Source organism: Alligator sinensis, unplaced genomic scaffold, assembly GCF_000455745.1.
Source record: "Alligator sinensis unplaced genomic scaffold, ASM45574v1 scaffold499_1, whole genome shotgun sequence".
Lineage (NCBI taxonomy): Eukaryota > Metazoa > Chordata > Crocodylia > Alligatoridae > Alligator > Alligator sinensis.
Genome location: NW_005841864.1, coordinates 3,551,253 through 3,571,021, shown reverse-complemented (window position 1 = coordinate 3,571,021; position 19,769 = coordinate 3,551,253). Strand labels below are relative to the sequence as shown.

General features: G+C 42.6%; 1 protein-coding gene across 1 annotated transcript in view; it reads right to left on the bottom strand.

Annotated features, from left to right (window-relative positions):
* Positions 1-19,769, bottom strand: part of LMBRD1 (LMBR1 domain containing 1) — a 223,701-nt gene that overhangs the window by 72,663 nt on the left and 131,269 nt on the right. The window contains exons 8-9 of the mRNA XM_006016640.3: positions 12,528-12,653; positions 9,254-9,406 (exon numbers count right to left, since the gene is read on the bottom strand). Of these exons, the coding sequence (XP_006016702.1) occupies positions 9,254-9,406; positions 12,528-12,653 (279 nt within the window). The remainder of the gene's footprint in view (positions 1-9,253; positions 9,407-12,527; positions 12,654-19,769) is intronic.

Here is a 19,769-nt window from a genome sequence, read left to right as displayed (position 1 = left end):
TAGAAATACATGCAGGAAGGGCGATTGGCTGGTACATTACAAGCTTAAGCAGTTGCAAGCAGCTATAGAATAGCTTTTTATAGAGCAGTGGTCACCAACCAGCGGATCTAGGAGCCTCTTGGAGCCTATCCGAGGCTCAGATGAGGTGGGCGAGTGCCCGAGTGCATGCACCCCAGCCCAGTAGGTCAGTCTGTGGGGTAGAAAAGCAGTGGGGGCTAGATTGAGGGCCCTGTGGTGACGGACAGTGCTACAGAGGAAGGAGCAGGAGCAAGTTGAATGGGTCCCCCAGCTGGGTGGGACTTATTTGGGGGCATGCCACTCCAGCAGGTAAATTTTTTTCTCCCTCTGCACCTGCCCCCTTCCCCTCCCCACAGACTTAGCTGCTGGGCGTGGGGGGGGGGGGGGGGGTGGCAGCACACAGTAGATCTTTGGTTGCTTTTAAAGGCCAAAAGGTGATCTCCTACTTAAAACGGTTGGAGATCACTGCTATAGAGCAACTATACAGGAAAAATGGAGAGCCCAACAAGCAATAAAGCATCATGTCTACAACACTACTGAGGTATGTAAGGTTTCAGTAATTAACTGATTCTCATTCCTTTAACTGTACTGTTGAAAGTTCCACTTGTCATAGAACTGTTTTAGGAAGTCAATTACTATAATACCCAGATGGCTACAACTTTACCCGGGACCCCACTGTGAAGGATGCAGTATAACACACTGTGCCTCAAATTATAAAATGTGTTAACTTTTAGTAACATTCTTGTAAATTCCACAATTAAAAAAAAAAGTATAATTTCACTACTTTGCTAATCTTTGACATAGCATTATCTACGTTATACCTGTTTAACATTTAAACTTGATCACCTACTTATTTTAGGAGTATTGTTTTTGCAGATGAAATAAAAACAATGTACACTCCCCACTTTAAAACAGATCCTCATGTTGAATAAAATATTTTTGGTAAAATGATTCCATTATTAAAAGTGGGGTAAGAGGTCCAAATCCAGAATCCTACTCACTCCAAATAAATATCTATCCTTTATAAAACAGAAAGAAGGAGGATTATCCTTAGTCTGCTGTGTGTATTTCTGCCCCTAAAAAGACAGGATTATCTTATTTGTTTATTGTTCAGAATTGATTAAAATAGATACAAAGGCTAGTAAGCACAGATAAAGTGCTCTTCTGGGCTCTCTCAGAGACAGAACAACTCCCAACCAGTCAGTTTTAAAAACTTTGGTTATCATAAGTCATGACAAATTAATAAGTGTTGTGCTCTTAAAGTTACTTACAGATTTTCATGTTTTCATATAGTGAAAGTAAGATTCTATGATCTTTAAGATAAATGGGAAAGTCACCCACCCCCCACCTCCCTTCCAAGCCTGTAGTTTCTTCAGAAGCCACAGATATTACAGATTTAGAAGCTATGATTAAACCTTCCAAAACTGCAAATCAAAAGAGGGTTCTTCCCCCACTTTTGAATGGGAGATATTAATGTGATTATTCAACAGCTAGTGACATTTATCTACCTACCAAATGAATTAAATCAACTTAATTTACCATAATGCCTAAAATGCTAAAACACTTCCCTAGGCATAGAAACTAATCAAGGTTACAAGTGAGCAAATCTATATGCTCAAGTAAAAGCATCATTATTTTGGGTAACCAGTTTTTGCCCTTTAAGCTACAATACCCTTAGTAAAGGTGGCCCCTTCCATTCTATCCTGGATATCCAGTACCATAAAAGACTGCCATACCCAGTGACCCCCAGAAGCTCTGAGGGCAAAAAATGAAAGGAACTAAGAGTCAAGTAAGGACAGCAGAAAGGTACCCAAAGTACAGATTTGGCATTCACTGTTGTCACTGGCCATATATTGGCAAAACATTGATAGTCTTTCCCCCAAAATCTATATCCTACTCATTGCCACCACACCATAAGAAATTTAACTGAAGGAAAAAGAGATAGGCTGAGAGGGTGGGGACACTAGAGGCTTCCCTAATCAGCTCCAAATGGCCATTCCATGATAAATGGCCAATGGTCAGAAGTAACAGGATTGCTGCAGAATAACCACTGGTAGAATGAAGGGAAGAGGGGTTAGAAAAGAGTGGGCTAATGGAGAAGCGGTTTTACAGAACTTAAGACTTATAAGACAAAACAACCAAATTTGCCAGTGTAATTCCAGTGTTTCAAAGACACTGGTACACTCATATTTTTGAGCCCATAATTTAAGCCACAAATTTATACTGTTACTTTCCCATCCTAAATTTTCATTTTCTACACATTTCACTGTCTGATCCCAATTTCCTTTTTTATTTGGCAAATACGCAAAAGATACCATACAATTAACATTGCTCAGAGGAACAATCCAAGTATTTTTTTTATTTTTAAAACCGAATTGAGGAACTCTTGCAGGAGCCTCACATCTTACTTCTCTACAAATAAGGTAGAAAACGCAGCCAATTATTTAGTTGCGATCTTAGGGACTTCAACTCTCAAAGCAAATAAAATAGTAAAATATTGTTCTTACTTAAATCAATAGAGTCTAACATTCTGTACTAACAGGTATAATGGCAACTCGTTTTAATATATTTTTGAGCAAAAAAAAGGCTATGAAAGCCAAAACAATCTCCAATCCCACTGATAAGAATATTTTCTGTGAGTCAGACATTTTAGAGTTTACTTTTAAAAATTTAGCACACGCTAATGAGGCTTTGCCTGAACCAATTTGCAGCTACGCCTCTGCTGTACTCTTAGTAAAAGTTCATGGTTCTTATTAAATATTTTAGTCTAGTGAGTGAAAAACTACCCTTGTAACTTCCTCAGCCTGTGAAGAATGGGGTTTTGAAGACATTAAGATTATGCCCATTCAGAATACAGCCATTTATGTAAAATACGCTGATCACGGATATTAAAACAGCAATGTACAAATACAACAGAGACCAGGAAATTAGGACATCTCTAAAAGCAAGAGCCATAAGTAGCAGGGTCTACTCTACTGCAGAGCAGCAGGCAAGAAGGAAGGAGGGCAGGAGGTGCCACTGAGCTGAAGGTTAGGGGGTGTCAAGAGCAGGGGGTGGAAGAACTGGAATCAACTGCTGTGAGTACTCAAAAAGAGAGAGGTCCCCAGCTGCTGTTGCTGTGGTGTAGCATGCCAGCCTAAGGTTGTTGCTAGTGTTGCACCAGTAGTGTGTCCTCTGGACCCAGCTACTGCTGACAGGTCATGGGGGCAGGGGGGGTTAGATTCTGGTGCAGACAACATTTTGGCACCCCCACTAAATTGGTATCCAGGGATTGTGCCCCACCTCCCAGCAGTTAACCTACAAGGGATTTTATGCACAGTTACATTAAAGTAAGTGTTACACAAATTATATAGCTTGCTTCTACTTATAAGCCAAATCTGAACTGATGTTTATAAAAACTAATGTTCTTATATAAATAGGCTTTACTATCCACTGCTATATTAGTAACAAAGAACTGTAAAATGAGCAAGAACATCAATATTAACTTTGTGCAAACTCCCAAGAAGATGCAAAATGTTAGGAAAAGACTCTTTCATAAGTAGAAGCCCCTCAGGGATAAGAAAAGTCCTTCCATTATACTCCTAAGGATTTAGCATTTGCTACAAGTCTGCAACAGCCAGTTTTCCTCAGAGCAGAAAGTCTTCAGGTAATAAGAACACAACAGTAACATGCTTTTTACATTATAAGAAAAAGTCAGTTAGGGATGTGCAAAGTGGGCCGTATTTGATTTGTATTTGGCCCGATTTGTGGGACAGTGATTTGATTAGTTGATTCGGATCACTGTTCCGATTCGATTCAGCCGAATTCGAATCCAAAGATTCAATGCCGAGTCGGAGAACCAGCAATTCGGCCACAGACACAGCTTTAAACATTCTTTCTATATACCTCGAAGTAACAGGCATGTCTTGTGAACACTGAGATGGCGGGGCGGATGGAACATCCCACAGGAGAGGATCGGAAGTACTTCCAGTCCACTTCTGGGCCTGCCACCGAGCATACTAAGAATGGCCCCACCCCCCGCAGGGCACTCCATCTGCCCCACCATCTCAGCGGTCCCACCATTTTTCACAGTCAAAGCCTCCCCTCTAAAAACACAGTTCGCAGGCTGTTGAGCATTCTGAAGTGTTGCATGACTAACATTTGCTCAGTTCCTAGTATGGTATCATGAGGCACCTTAAGTGTTCTAGCTTGAAACGACATAAAAAATTCTATTGTGAAGACTTAGAGCTGGTAGCTGATATGCCCTTAACAAAGCACCTCCAGCGAACAGGGAAGAACCGCCCCCCCGCAAAAAAAACCCCTAAAGCACATTGTAGTTCAGCCCTAAGACTCATTATCCGTAGCTTTGGAGTCACAATTCTGATAAAATTGTCACCAGAAGTCCAATATCAGATCAGCACCAATATAAAGAAAAAGTTGACTGTATTGGAAGTCAGCTTTTTTTTTTTTTTTGCCCGATGCAGCTGATAATGGGGCCAATAAATGTCCCATTCATGTGTGTAGCCACAGCGCAGCACGTAGGTTGGGAGAAGCACATCTCGGCAGCTTGGAGAGCTGCATCCAGCTGGTAAGTCTGTTGTGGGGGAATGGGGGGACAGATTGAGAACCCTCTCAGTGAGGAAAATAGGGCTGGGCCTTCAGCAGGGGCAGGCGCTGCCCAGGCATAGCAGGGTGCAGGATGGAGCAGTTGCTTGTCGGGGGAGGGGAGGAAGGGGGTGACTCCCAGTGCTGCGCACACACCAGAAGGGCATAGGGGCATGTGACCCTGGATCTGCATGGGGCAAGGGTGGGCTGGGGCTGCACCAGGATCTTCCAGTGTTGCCACCCGTCCCACCCTGAGCGTAGCCCCATCCCAGTCCCTGCCGGGGATGGGGGGACTGGGAGGGTATGGCAAATTTTGGGATGGCTGCTGCCCCCCCTCTGTAGTTCCCTTCCCACCATCACTGCCACCCACTCTGAGCACAGCCCAGGCCAGCCCCCCCACCAGGAAGAGCCCAGCACAGCCACAGCCTGCAACAGTAGCCTGCCTCGCCCCAGGCACAGATCTGGTGGCATGCCCCCCATTGCTCCCCTACATCCCCTGGATGAACTGTGGCTCTGGCCCACCCCAGCTGGGCAGCACCTGCCCCAGTCCAACTTCCTCCCTCACTGCAGGGGGCCTCGATCTGTGTATCCCCCCCTCTTCCCTTTCCCCTCAGAGACTTACCAGCTGGACACAGCTCTTCAAGTGGTCAGACTTCATATCAGAAATTGGATCAGTATATGCCAATGTGCCTCCTTAAAAGTCAGATTTAATTTTGGGGGAGGACAATACCAATAGCTATCAGTGCACCCCTAATTGTTACATATTATAAGCTGGTCTTTCCTCCTTCCTCTGCAAAGGCTAAGTAAAACAGAAAAAGGGCCAGGGGACTGCAGTGGACAATAAGCTGAATAAGCCAACAGTGTGCTCTTATTGCCAAAGAGGCTAGCAACATACATTAGTAAGAGTACTGCCAACAGATTGAAGGAAATGGTTATTCCCCTCTCTTTGGCACTGGTAAGACCACATCCGGAGCACTGTGTCCAGTTCTGGAGTACTCTGTATCTGGAGTACTGTGTTCACTACAGAAAGGATGCAGAGTACCGCAGAAGGCAATGAAAATAGTTAGAGGCCTAGGGCATCACTGCTGAGAAAAGGCTGAGGGAACTGGGCTTATTTAGTCTACAGAAGAGAAGACTGAGGAGGGATTTGATAGCAACCTTCAACTACCCGAAAGTAGGCTCCAAAGAGGATGGAGCCGAGCTGTTCTTGGTGCTGGTAGATAACACAAGTAGCAATGGTCTCAACCTACAGCAAGGGCAGTTCTGGTTAGATATTAGGAAAAACCTCTCATGGGGAGAGTAATAAAGCACTGGAACAGGCTACCTGGAGAGGTTGTGGAATCTCTATCCTTAGAGATTTAAGACCCAGGTAAGACAACCTTGGCTGGGGATGGTTCTACTTTGAGCAGGGGGTTGGACTAGATAACTTACTGAAGTCTCTTCCAACCCTAATTTTTCTATGATTTTTATGGTAACAATGATGTAATAAATAAAAAGCATATCCCAATCCGAAAGGGTTTGGGGGTAGAAGAGGAACTTGCTACCATAACTACGTACAGCAGGCTTGTCCAACATATAGCCCGCAGGCCGCCATGTGGCCTGCCAAGCCATTTTGTGGCGTAAGGTGCTGCAATGGGAAAAGTAAGTAAACACTTTACCTTTGTTCCCACCCCTTGTCCCTCCACCAGGCCTGCAGCAGCTTCCTAATGACTGCTGAAGGGCTGGGGAAGGGACAAGTTTCCCCATACGCACAGTGTCAGCTTGACATTGCCAACACAGTGCAGCTCCTCCCCTCCCCCCTCATTTCACGGGGTCCCTTCCTAGCCCTGCCCCTCCCTTACTCATTTGCATGCCTGCCCCGCCCTGCACCGTCCCCGCAGGCTAGAGCAGGTCGTGGTGCAGCGGGCAGGTGGGCGTGGATGCCAGCTCAGAGGGATGCTGTGGCCAGGTGCGTGGGAGATGCTGCTGCCATGGCTGTGGCTGTCAGGGAGGGAAGCTGGCACTGCTCCTGCCTCCCTGCATCCCCCCATGCCCACAGATGTTGCACTGGGGGTGGTGAGTCACAGGCCCTAGGGAGGGAGGGAGCCCTGCCGTTTGGGCTCAGGCTGCTCCAGGGGAGAGGGAGCAGGGGGGGTGTCCCTGCACGTCCCACACCCCCCTGTAGGGTCCCCGCATGTCCCCCTGGCTGCTGAGCCCAAGTATGCAGGTATGGGAGCATCCTCGAGGCCACCCAGGTGGCAGGGAGGACACGGTGGGGTCAGGCGGTGCCCCTCAACCCCTGCGCCCACAGGCTGTGGTGAGACTGGACAGGGCACACGCAAGTTCCTGCTCCTGCCAGCCCACTGGGTGATAAAAAGTTCATGATCCGGACCCACATTCAAAAAGGTTGGACACCCATGACCTACAGGAATCAAACACTGAAATGGTAGAAGAAAGTTCCCATTCTCAACATACAATGCTGGGACTCAAAGACAACTTAAGAGATTCTGTACCGATAAGAATTCGAAGTTCATTTAAGATTCTAGAGTTCCATGAAGGAACAAGGGCCACATCTCTCAAAGTATCCCAGTTGTTTAGGGTGGTGGCCAAAAGACTAGGCCACAAGAAAGCAATGATATCAAGATGAAGGGCTGAGAAGACAACTAGCAAACCAGCCCTCATTCTGGAGAGAGGGTAGTACCAGACAGGAGTAAGAGATGCAAATGTGAAGAACAGAAGTCAGTACCAAGGACTGTTTTGAACACAAACTGCACAGCCAAAAGGCTTCTAGCAAGAGAACTCTGGTCATGACTAGCTTAATGATCCTTCTTATTGTAGGGCATTACATGTAATGAATATTCTACTGGAAGTCGTCTTTTCTTCCAACAAACTGCATTGATAGAAATAAAGCAACTACAATCATTCCAGCAGCAAAGAACTAAGAACAGGCCATCTTCTCAGACAAGCTACCAGACCAATCAATTGATCTATGGAGTGAATCAGGACCTTAGTTTGGGACACACTGAAGACAGGGAAAGGACAGCTGGAGTGGACAGTGCCAACAGAAAAACCAAAGCCCCTTAGTACTAAAGCTGCATATAAGCACTTATCTCCTAGAAAGGGAAGCCAGCTGGAATAGCCAGTTTAAGATGAGGTGGACTTCATAGTGCACTCACCCAGTGCATGGAAGTAGTACATATGCTTGGGTTAATGACCACTTAGCTTTTAGTTTTCCCTTTAAGACAATGGGGAAAAAAGTTAGATGCTGCACGGAATTCATACTTCTGAAGAAGTTCAGAAGATTGGACTACGAAGCAATTCATCCACTCTGCTCTCTTCCCTGTTTGTTTCCAGGAGTCAGAATATTTCATTGCAAGACCTATTTCCACTAAAGAAAGGTAAAGAGCTGGTATGACAAAGTTAGCTAAGGTTGGGAGATTTCCAACACCAACCTGCAGAATTCCATTTTATCAGTTTATGCTTTAATATAAAAAGTGTTAAAGTACTGATTTTTCTAGCAAGTAACCAACATTTTTTCTACAAATATACATTAGTTTTCTGGTTTTAGTATCACACACTTTTAGAAGCCAGGGTAATGATGCACCTTACAGACTAAGTGAATCAGAGATACTTAAGCCTTCACGACAGAGTTCATTTCACCAGATGTTAAAATCAGAACACTTAGGTATCACTGATTCAGTTACTCTAGAAAGGTGCACCTCTACCCTGCCTTTTGCCCAATTTCAGACTAACACAGCTAAGTACCCCTCTATTTAGAAGGTCCTATAGCAGAGAAATGTGTAGATTAACATACATGTCAATTTTTGGCTTTTCACTGATAAAAACTAGTCTGCACATCTGCATGTGAAACAGGCCTCAATCTATAATGCATTAAGACAAATTCTAAACATCTAGCAATGGTTATAGAAACAGCAGGTAACAGCTTAGTTTTCTAGGGCACCTACATGCATACAAGGAGGCTGCTCTGATGCACTGGAATTCCAGTGTGTTGGGCAGACTCAGTTGAGTCTATTGGTGCACGGCAATTTCCATGCTCCAGCAGCCTCCTGCATCAGTTTCCCCATGCTTAAAAATGGTGGTGGGGGCCCTTGATCTAAAGCTTGGTCGATGAGCCCCCACCACCATTTAAGCATGGGGACACTGATACACAAGATATGCTAGCACTTCAGAGGGGCCTTCAGAGCTGTTCTAATTAAAGTGCCCCCTGCAAAGTATGTGTAAAAGTGCCCATAGAGACCAACCTAATAGCTACTTCATGTTCTTACTATGTAAGAGTAGCCATATAACTCATTATAGAGAAAGACCAGAAGCCTCAGACTTCCAAAAAAATGATAGCACAGGTAAAAAGATGAAGCTTATCTTTACCTACAAATACCTAGGCCTCTCACATTCATGTATGCAATTGCAGCACTCTATGCTTCTTTCAAGGGCAGAGAATGAGGCATCATTTTTCATCTATACAAGCTGAAGTAGTAACAGCTATTTAATACTGTTTTGGAGAATTGAGGAAATAAGTTATTTGGTATTAACCACCCCCCATCCCCAACAGACTTGGGCCATAGTAGTAAAGACAACATAAACAACAGTAGTTATTCTATAGTAAAGCAGGCATAAAATGAAAAACCCAGATAAGGATTTGGTTTATTTTTACCTTCAGGGGTCGCATAGCTCCACAGAATTTTGACCACCAGCTTTTCTCAATAAACTCTAGGTGTCTCTCTCTTCTTCGAAGTGTCCTTAGCCTCTCCTCCAGTTGCTGTAGGGTTCGCCTGTCCCTTGTTGATAGAGGCCGACCATCTTTGCACTGCCAATCAAAAATGAATGCATGAAAGTAATGTAACAATGACGTAAATAAGGTGTTAAATTTTATTTATAAGCTAACACTGTAGCAATTGTAAGGAGTCAGAATTATCCAATAGGAACCCTGTTTTTGAAACATTATTTCCATTTTTACCCCATTTCTACCAGCTCCCCAGTCCTCCACTTCTTCTAGAGGAAGAGCCAGAGTTCACATCAGACCTATCAGGTAAAGTCAAGAACAATACCAGTTGAACAGACTAAGCCCTCTGAGCAATGTGTTTAAGTCAGCCATAAATATAACCATAAGAACAGCCCTGTGTGATTGTCAACCATAAACAAAATCTCCAGAAAACAAAAATACAGTAGCCTCAGCTAGCTTTGTAAGCAAGAAGTCAGTAATAATTAACTACTCAATTTGATTCCCAACAAACATAGTAAATTTAACTCCCTTAATCTGCAAAATGCTGGGAATGAATATTTCAAACTGTATGGATGAGTTAAATATACAATATGCTTTTCATGTCAATGCAGAGTAATTAGCACAACATATAAAGCCTATTTTGGGCGCCGCACTTCAAGAGGGATGCGGATAACCTGGAGAGGGTCCAGAGAAGGTCTACACGTAAGGTTAAAGGCTTGCAGGCTAAGCCCTATGAGGAGAGACTAGGGCACCTGGACCTCTTCAGCCTCTGCAAGAAGGTTGAGAGGCGACCTTGTGGCTGCCTATAAGTTCATCATGGGGGCACAGAAGGGAATTGGTGAGGATTTACTCACCAAGGCACCCCTGGGGGTTACAAGAAGTAATGGCCATAAGCTAGCAGAGAGCAGATTTAGACCGGACATTAGGAAGAACTTCTTCACAGTTCGAGTGGCCAAAGTCTGGAATGGGCTCCCAAGGGAGGTGGTGCTCTCCCCTACCCTGGGGGTCTTCAAGAGGAGGTTAGATAGGCAGCTAGCTGGGGTCATCCTAACCCAGCGCTCTTTCCTGCCTATGCAGGGGGTCAGACTCAATCTATTGAGGTCCCTTCCGACCATAACATCTATGAATCCATGACAAAAGTAGTTCAAACATTTCATATTCTTACTACAGGTTGAAATGTTTGTAGGTTATTTAAAAGGCTTGTAAATGTTGGTTATTATTCAGTCACTTACAATTTTGATTTAAATATGGCTATTTAAAATTTATCTTAAAAGACTATAAAGCAGCATTTATAAATTCACCTTTTTCTGCTCTTAAAACCTCTAGCATTGTAAACAAATTAACAATGTACTTCAAGCCTGCTGCAACACCATTTTAAAATTTATTAATAAAAAAATTGATTAATTGGGACACAGTAATTCTAATGCATATGACTGCTTACAAAAAATGTGTCCCAAACCATTGCAGCACCTTACCCCTCAAGAGGGAAGTGCAGCAATAGGGGATGGATAGTTTACTTTCAAGACTTAAGTTATTTGCCTGTTAAATCAATTAGCATGGCTGTTGCCAATGCAGATCCTGTTCCAAGAGAAGTTGGACTACAGCAAAAACTTCACAGCAGACAAAAGCTTGCACAGCACCATTCTACAGGATTCTCAATGCCAGTATCACTTTGTTTATATAAATATGGACACTACTTAGAAAAAGGCAAATTTCCCAGTTTAGAAAAAACCTGGCTATAATTCAAAAATGCCAAGGAATATGGCTTTATAATAAAAAAGCCACTTTAAAAAGAGTGACAACACTTGGAAGCAGATGAGAGAGTTGGGGAAAACAAACAAACAAACAAACACTTGCCCCACAATTTGTACCTCATAGATATACCACTTCCAAGATGCACATTGGTTGACTTAACAAGTTTCATGAATACAACCAAGCTTTTTACAAGTTTGTAAGCATGAGGACTTCAAATAAATCCCTTTGCAATAGATAAAAGCGTATTATTTTTTATTTGTTCCACAACATGCTTTGAACAACAAAATTTAGTCTTCAGCAGCTATAAAATACTAGATTACCAAGTAATTCAGATGTAAGTGTTACTCTTCACATAAAAACTGAGGCCTTACCTAGTTTACAAACTGAACATACCACTCTACTGCCTTGAGTTTCATGACCCAGCACAGCTTCCAACCCATGGAAGGGAGCTACCTTCTAGGAAAGAAATTGGGTATCTAAAGAACTTAGAACTGGAAGAATAGGTATTAGACTGCTGTACATGTGATTGTAACAACCAAGTCCTGAAGCCTCATAGCAAGGTGCTTTATTTAGAATCTGACGATAAAGAAAAATTCCATTAAAAAGTCAGGAGGCACTACCTCATCTTCGAAGTCACTCCCAGCCTCAAGAGTTTGGAGATGTGGCTGAAAGTTTTATCCGAGCATTTAAGTTCACTATTGCCCTTCTCTTCACAGAATGCAGAATATAAATTTGTGCCCCTAAAGCCTCTTGCAGGATTATCTCTCTCTACAATGCTACTGAAATTACTATTCTAGAATCAGAAGAGAATTATCCATCAACATTACTAATTACAATGGATTACTAATCCATACAGTGCAAGAAATATTGATGGATAATTCTCTTCTGATTCTGGAATAGTACACTTCTGTGACAAATGCATCTGCTTCCCAGCCAGATACTGGTTATGAACTAGTTCCCAATCTAGCACAAGGATTGAGATTTGTAGACTCAAACCCACCTACTTGTTGACTGTGGTAGTAGGTGTTCAGTGCAGATATTCCTTCAATAGGAATATCAAATTTAGCTTGGAAATTGGAACTGGTAGTGACTTTGGAGAAGGTATGCCCTACAGAAGCTAGGAAGTGAAGTTGGGGTTCCTAGTAAGAAAAGACCCCCTTTGAAGTCAGGATGAAGACTAAAGAATCCCAAAGGGCTTAAACCAGCTCTGAAGGAGAAGATATAATCTTCTATTACATAGAAATTATGGAAGGAATTCTTATCTGAACCACAGAAGTTATTTCCTGTAGTTCCCAGGTGTTAATGAAGTTGAGCCTAGCTGAGTCACTCCTTTAATCTCGTCCTGCCTTTCATAATTTCTTGGACTAAACACCAAACATTACCATAACAGCTAGTACTGTGAAAGAGACAAAATTTTGAAGTAACATTACTTAAAAGCAACTGAACAAACCTTCAGTTTAATCCTTTGTATATGTTGCTCTACTTCTTCAATATCTTCAGTGTTTTCCAGGAGTTCATAGGCAGCACTTCTAGTTCCCTTTATCAAGTTTAAAGGCAAAGCAGACATGCCATAAGCCTAAAAAGGATAATAAGAGCCATTAAAATTATTACCAAAGCAACACACAAATATTATCTCATAGATCTACTGGTCACCTCCATAATGGCATTTCCATTTCCTCTTCTCCCTTCCAATTAGTTTGTTTCAAGAACCTACCATCAGCTTTTTTCCCATAATACCTTGGACAAAAGCAAGTCTGTGAAATAACCTAGGTGACAAATGTTCAATATTGTCCTAGATTCTATTATTAGAGGAAAAGCTTAAGAACTGTTAAGTTACAGTACACATCTATTATCATTGTGGAAATCCTGGCTTTTGAAACCTTATTTTGTCCTGCGGTATTCTCCTTCAGTCAAAAGTTACCTTTTTCCAAATCTTACCCATCAAAAAGGTAGATATAACCAAAAGAGATATGAAGTACAGCATATAAAACACTGATTCTATAGTAAAAAAATAAATAAATAAAAAAAATGCAAAAAGTAAAACACATACAAAAGAAAAATACATCACTTCTAATGGGTAGTTACATTGATAACTATCAACTTGCTCACCATCTATTCCCACTTATTTTCTCACTATGTGTTCTGTGATAAAACACTGGTCTTACAGAAGTCTGATGTACTGGCAATACTGGAAATAACATTTATTAGTAAAGGAACATTTATGAGTGCCATTTCTTATGAGAGCAAAGGAAAAGTTCTCATTTTTCACTGAATAGTTGGGTAAAACGTGGATATAAGCCACTTCAGAAGCACTCTAAAAGGAACCTAATCCATCCCCTCACCCCAAAGAAACAAGAACAACAAGAAAAGGTTGTCCAAACAACTTTCCTGCACCACACAGACTATGTAAAAACTAAATTTCCTTGGGGGACCAGGGAACAGGAACAGTGCCATATAGGTCTCCAAACAAAATTGCTGCAAAGATCCAGGCAATGCCATCTGTACCAAACAACCGATTGCTATGGGATTCAAGAACAGTGCTTTGTTTTGGTGGCTTTTAAAAGACAAAAGCAAGTAGATCCAATATTGTCCTTGCACATGAAAAACATTTCACTAAACTTTAATTAACATAATTCTCTTCCTCTTGATTTATTTGACAATTTTAGCACCACAAAATATTTCTTTGTTTATATAGCTATCGCCAGGCAGCAGTTACACCTATGGCTTGCGTTACAGCAGGCTTAGTATGAAGCATTTAAGAGAACTTCATTCCAGCTGACAAATGTTTCCTCCTCCCTCCTCCACAAGGACAGCTTAAATGAAACCATCTGCAGAAGCACTTACTAGCTACTCCCAATGATATTATAAACGCTAGCAAAAAAGTCACCACAACATACTGACTGCAGAAGAACACCCACGCCACTTTCTTTAGCTATGAAAGACAAACAGGTAGTTTGTCTCCTCATTTAAAAGACTGTATAAACATAACCTAATGTTTGGAAGCAGAGCTCTCTTGCCCGACACCAATAAAACTGGTAGCGGGGGAATATTGTATATTTTGGGGTCATTCTAGGACAGTCACTCAGCTGGGAATCAGCTGAGCCATGAATAAGCTTCCACCTACAAGGCATATCACTTCAATTCAGAAAAAGCATTCTTCTAAAATTTAAGTTTAAGATTTTTTCCAAGTAGATGGCTCACATCTTCCCACTAAACAGATTTCGGTGCTTCCCTCATGGGAGCAAATATATATCTACTACTGCAATTAAGCTACTACTTCTCCAAGTCATATGCATGTCCAGTGATGCATCCTGCCCTCATGACTAGAAAGCAAGCTTGGCATCCCCAAGAGTCATTTTCAGAGATGAAATTTGAAAAATAAAATAGAAACAAATTATTCCTCATAACAATTATCTGGGATTAACCTACTACATAGGGAAACTGTAGCCTTGCTCAAGGAAGGTTAACATACAATGCATGTGAACAAGCCAATTTAGATTTCTATTCCTTCAGACAGTCCTACATCAGTGTCCCAGCTGCAAATTATTTGCTAGTGCATAAAAAGATGCTGTTAGACCACCCAGGAGCTACCAGATACCTAATGATAATTTCCTGCCATACACAAGACAGAAGCCACTCAAGCTGAACTCCTAGGAACTGAATAACCCAATATTTGTGTCTAAATCTAGCTCGGATCCATTTCCCTAAAATGCTTTGTGATGCACTTTGTTTGCAGTACTCAATTAAAAGGAAGTAAAACCACACGAACTAAATTTTATAGCAAAAGTATTTAAGATTACTATTTATTTGAATATATGGCTATTCATTGGGACAAAAAGGTGATCATCCTTTTGCTCAAGATTTGCAGTTCTACCATGAAGTACTGATTTTCTTTTGCATCTGTTTGGGATGTAGGTGATGCAAATGAAGTCTTGTTCTCTGCTAGTTTAGGTCTTCTTGCCTATGTGTTATTCTTATATTTAATACTTGTTTTGCGATGCTAGGAACAACTTAACCCAGGTAAAGAACAAAAACAAACATTTGAGTGCTTTTACATAATTTTTTAAATGTCAGAAGGGTCCAAGGCTGCATACAAATTTAATTATGAATGTTAATGCTACCCTAGCAACCACACCCATCTAATTTTAGCTTTCTGCTGAGGCCTTCAAAAAAGTTCTTTATTCTGCAAGATTTGCACAGAGTATAACACCCATATTTTGCACAAAATGGATGAAAAATTGCATCTAATCTATACCAAGGGCCTGCAAAAAGCTATGACAACCTAGTATTCTATACAGAAGAGAGCTTAAACTTATGTTTCTGGATGTGCTGCTGAAGATAAGCAGGTGCATCAATTCCCAGTGAAACATTTTTTCTAGAATTCTCTTTACATTTGACTATTTCGGACTCAAGTACTTCAGGTTACTCTTTGCTGTAGTAAAAAGTGACCTGCTAGACACCTTAAGCAAAAGGTGAAAACAGAGAAACAAATAGGGATCGCTTGAATTACAATCCCAGTCTCTCTGCAAATGTCTATTATAGAGGGTAGCAACCTACAGTCCTCATCATCATTTGATCTAGCTTGGGCAGCTGCAGGGCAGCACTTTCACCATGCCACCTGAAGGGGTGGGGGAGAAAATGGTAGTCTTGTCTGGGCCCTAGTGCTCACCCCCCCGCCTCTGACCTGAGCTGGATCATTTTGACCTGCAGCCTAAAAAAGTTGCTGAACACTGATCCATTACACAATTGCCTACATTAAGCAAAGTAGTGTTTACAAAGAACAAACATGCACACCAGGAGAACATGTATACCACAAAATACCCCTGCCCTCAGTACCCTGTAATAAAACTCAATGCCTTAAATACAAGAGGCCAGAAATCTCAAAAACAGTAGGAACAGGCCACAGTAGAGGAGAGACCAGGGTTTCACCATTGGACCACCTGCAACAACAAGGAATTGCATGGTCAAACTATGCCGCACAGAAAAAGAAAAAGACAAGAAGTTTATCTAAAAACCAATTCCTCCCCAAAACCAAGTCTAGTTTAACCTGGAGCATGTGAGCAAGCTAATGGTCCAAATTGCTTCCTCAGTACAATAGTAAGCAACAGCGCACCACACACCATCACTGATACCTCAGAGGAAGGTAAAAAGCACAAGCCAACAGCAGCTGCCCTGCCACTTGCTCGCTGACCACCCAGCACTAGAGTCTGTGCCAATACTGGCCTAAAGGTAAAAAGAGCTACTTAACTAGTTTCCACCCTGCCAATTTATGCAGAATAATCCTAACTTTTGAAACATTTGTTGAGACTATAAAAGTCAGGCTCTTAATTTCTTCTCATAATATCGGTTTTCCATTCCCCACCAGCCTAGCAGCCCTTTTCTGCTCACGTTCCAGTTCAATCCTTTTTGAAAGTAGATTACCAGAAGGCAATATACAACAGTCTAAATTAAGACAGATCAATACCATGTATAATGTACTAACACATCCCTATTAAAAATCCTCAATACATCATTGAATTACACCCGCCTTCCCAAAACCATATCACATTGGCCATTCATGGTCATTTTACGATTGGTCGTTACACCCAGAAAACTCCCCTCCTCAGTCACTTCTCTCTACCCAATAGCAAAAACTTCTTGGTACTGCAGTTTTTTCACATAATGATATTGTTTCATCCCATTTCTATTTCCCCAACGTACTACATTATTTAATTCTTCTATATGATAATCTGGTCCTCCTTAGTACTGGTTGCCTCCTAATGGACTTAGATGCAAGTTACATTAACAACCTGGAGGCAAGAAACAGATGGATGTTAATAATAAATACCAAGCAGGATTGGTCTCAAAACCTGTCCCAAAGGACCCAGGTACCCTGTATCTTGATCACTCCTCTTTCAGTATAACCTGTCACAATCTTTCCCTTTCAGCTCCTAGCCTTTTTTTTTTTTTTTTTTTTTTTTTTTTTTTTTTTTTTAAGTCCCCACCCACCTTTAATAATGGTTTCTTTTGAGACACGATATCAAGTGCCTTGTTTAACATGTAGACAAGAGATTCACCCCATTTCCTTTTGAGGAATTAGTTCTTAAAGAAAGATTAGGTTGGTCTGAATGTTTTTGGAAAGCAACCATACTGCATTTGCCCCATTTTCTGCTTACCTCCACTTCCTCAGGTAATAAGAGATATAAAAGAGGAGAGGTAACCTATACCCCAAGTTAAAAGTACGTCTATTAAGTTAGTTTATGAAGACATTTCATGTAAAAAAGTCCCCCCCACAAAATAAGGGGGGGGGAAGGAGTTAACACACCAGCATCTCAGATACTACAATGCCCCCCCGCCCTTTTCTGTGGAATTAAAACAAGCTTCTTGTTACACTACTAATCTCTGGTTACCTCTAGGCCAGGGTGGGCAAAATATGGCCTGCAGACTGGATCTGGCCAGCAGCAGAACCCTCAGCACCACACAAACTAGGCGTGGGGTCAGCCCCAACCATGGCCAGCCCCACTGCCCCTGGGTGCACAGCGACACCAAGGTGGGAGCAGCAGTAGGAAGCCAGGCAGATGCTGTTGCCTCCTGACTGCAGTCTCCACCTTCTCGGCCAGCTGCAGCTCTGGATAGGGAGAAGGGTAGAGCTCAGGGCTGCAGAGCATGCTGGGGTACTCTGGTTTAACTTAAACCAGGAAGGGGTCTGGGACAGAAGTTCCATAAACCAGTTTGGCCCAAATCAGTTAAGTATGATGCTACATTCAATCAGGTTCATCTAAAACCAGTTTCAAAATGGCTGAAACTGGTTTATGTGCACTGAAATTCTGTTCTGTTACAGGTTTAAATTAGTTTCTGATCACTTAAACCGGTTTGTGTATGTAACTTCTGTCCATCACCTCAATCCCAGCCCCACCCACCTGCCCCACTCCTGGATGCTGCTCTCCACATACATGTGGCCCCACCCCATCCATCCAGCTGAGCACAGGGCAGAGCCACTTACAGAGCTTTGATGAGCTCTTGTGGGCTGGAGTTGGGGGTGGAAGGGATGAGCTCTATATTATTTCTTTATCATGTAAAAAAGTTTTTATTAAAGCTTGTAACTACACTAGATGGTATAAGTAAAGATACAAATCTCCATTTTAGAAATGCATGCAGCAACAGAGTACAAGTGTTAACTGTGATTTAGGAAGCTCTCACACAAATAAATAACTTTCACTGCATCTTCAGTACGAGAAATTATTTCTATGGTAAATGATGATGATGTAAATCATTAGTGGCACTCTGAACAGCTTTAAGATACTGAAGTATCTAGGAGTGGTGGTAAACCACACAAATCACATCTCTTTGGCCAGGTCAGTTTGTTACTTTTATATTTCCAACTTTTCCGAAGTCCAAATTCAAGTTGCCATAATCTAATTCCATTTTTCAAATGCAAGTTTTGGCAAAACATAAAACATTTTTAAGAAAAAATATCTGTGAACATCGAGCAGACCTTAAGTTAAATCTGTTCCTTTATCTTACCCTAACAGCTCCCATCCTTATTGACAAATCTTTTTCTTAGCAAAGAAACCTGGGCAAGTACCTGCTCTCAGCTACATGATACATACCTGGGGGATAAAGAGGCTGGACCCCCAGTTTTAAGCCTCTGGACTCTGAACATTCAGGCCATGTCCACACAGGCAGGAATGTGTGCTTACAGTAGCTCAAACAGCAGGCACAAATTTATGCCAGATATTTATGCCTCAGCACATGTGCCTGAACATACACTTTGGTGTGGGGCAAATAGTGCCACGTGGGGCAAACTGACCCTGCCCAGCTCTCCCCAGATCTGCAGCCCGGGGACCTGAAGGCTGGGGCCAGCACCACAAAAAGCTACCCTAGTGAGCAGCTCAGGGCTATTTGCCCATAGGAACTTCTGAGACCTGACCACTCCCTGTCCCAGCTGGATTGCTGCAGCAGCCCTGACTTCGAGTGGCCCCTTATTCTCTATCTACTGAAACAGTCTGGCAGTGGTGGCTGCTGACTGGTTGTGACCTGCTGCCACCTTAGATCTGAGGCCCCATGTCTGCGCACCTGCCACACCCAGATGAAAATCTCATAGGCAATGCAGCAGAGCTACCTGCAGCCTCAGGGCCAGTTGCCAGTGGACCATATGCATGCTTTGGCATTTGCTTTTGGGTTTTTTCCCCCTAAAAACAGAGCTCCCCCGGACCCATTCACTAACCAGGATGTAGGGACAGCTGTGCCTGCAGCCACAGCTCCCATTTTGTCTGGAGGCTGGACACTCAGGGTGTGGGTGGGTATACAGGGTTTGTAGGGGGAGGGGGCTAAGGGGAAGGTGCCACCCCCCCTGCAGTGACAGCACCTGGCGCTGTCAACAGAAGCCATATAAGCCACTGGCATGCTCAGGGCCTGCTGCAGGCACAGCGCTGCCTGAGACCCAGGGGCTGCACATGGTGAACGGAGCCAGTCCAGCTACATCCACAGAATCCCATCTGGACTCCTGACTCCCTGTGGCTTAAGTAAACTTTCCCAGATGCAGAAAGACAAAAGCCTTCTGTTTCACAGTTTGGCTCTTCAGAAGCTGACAGATAAGGGAAAATACATACACACTGTCACAACCCAAAGTTGTGGTTTTTTTGTTCGAGTGTGCTTCGGCATTGCTAAATCATGTTCCCGCCAAAATTGCAGCTCTTTTGCACGGTGGAGT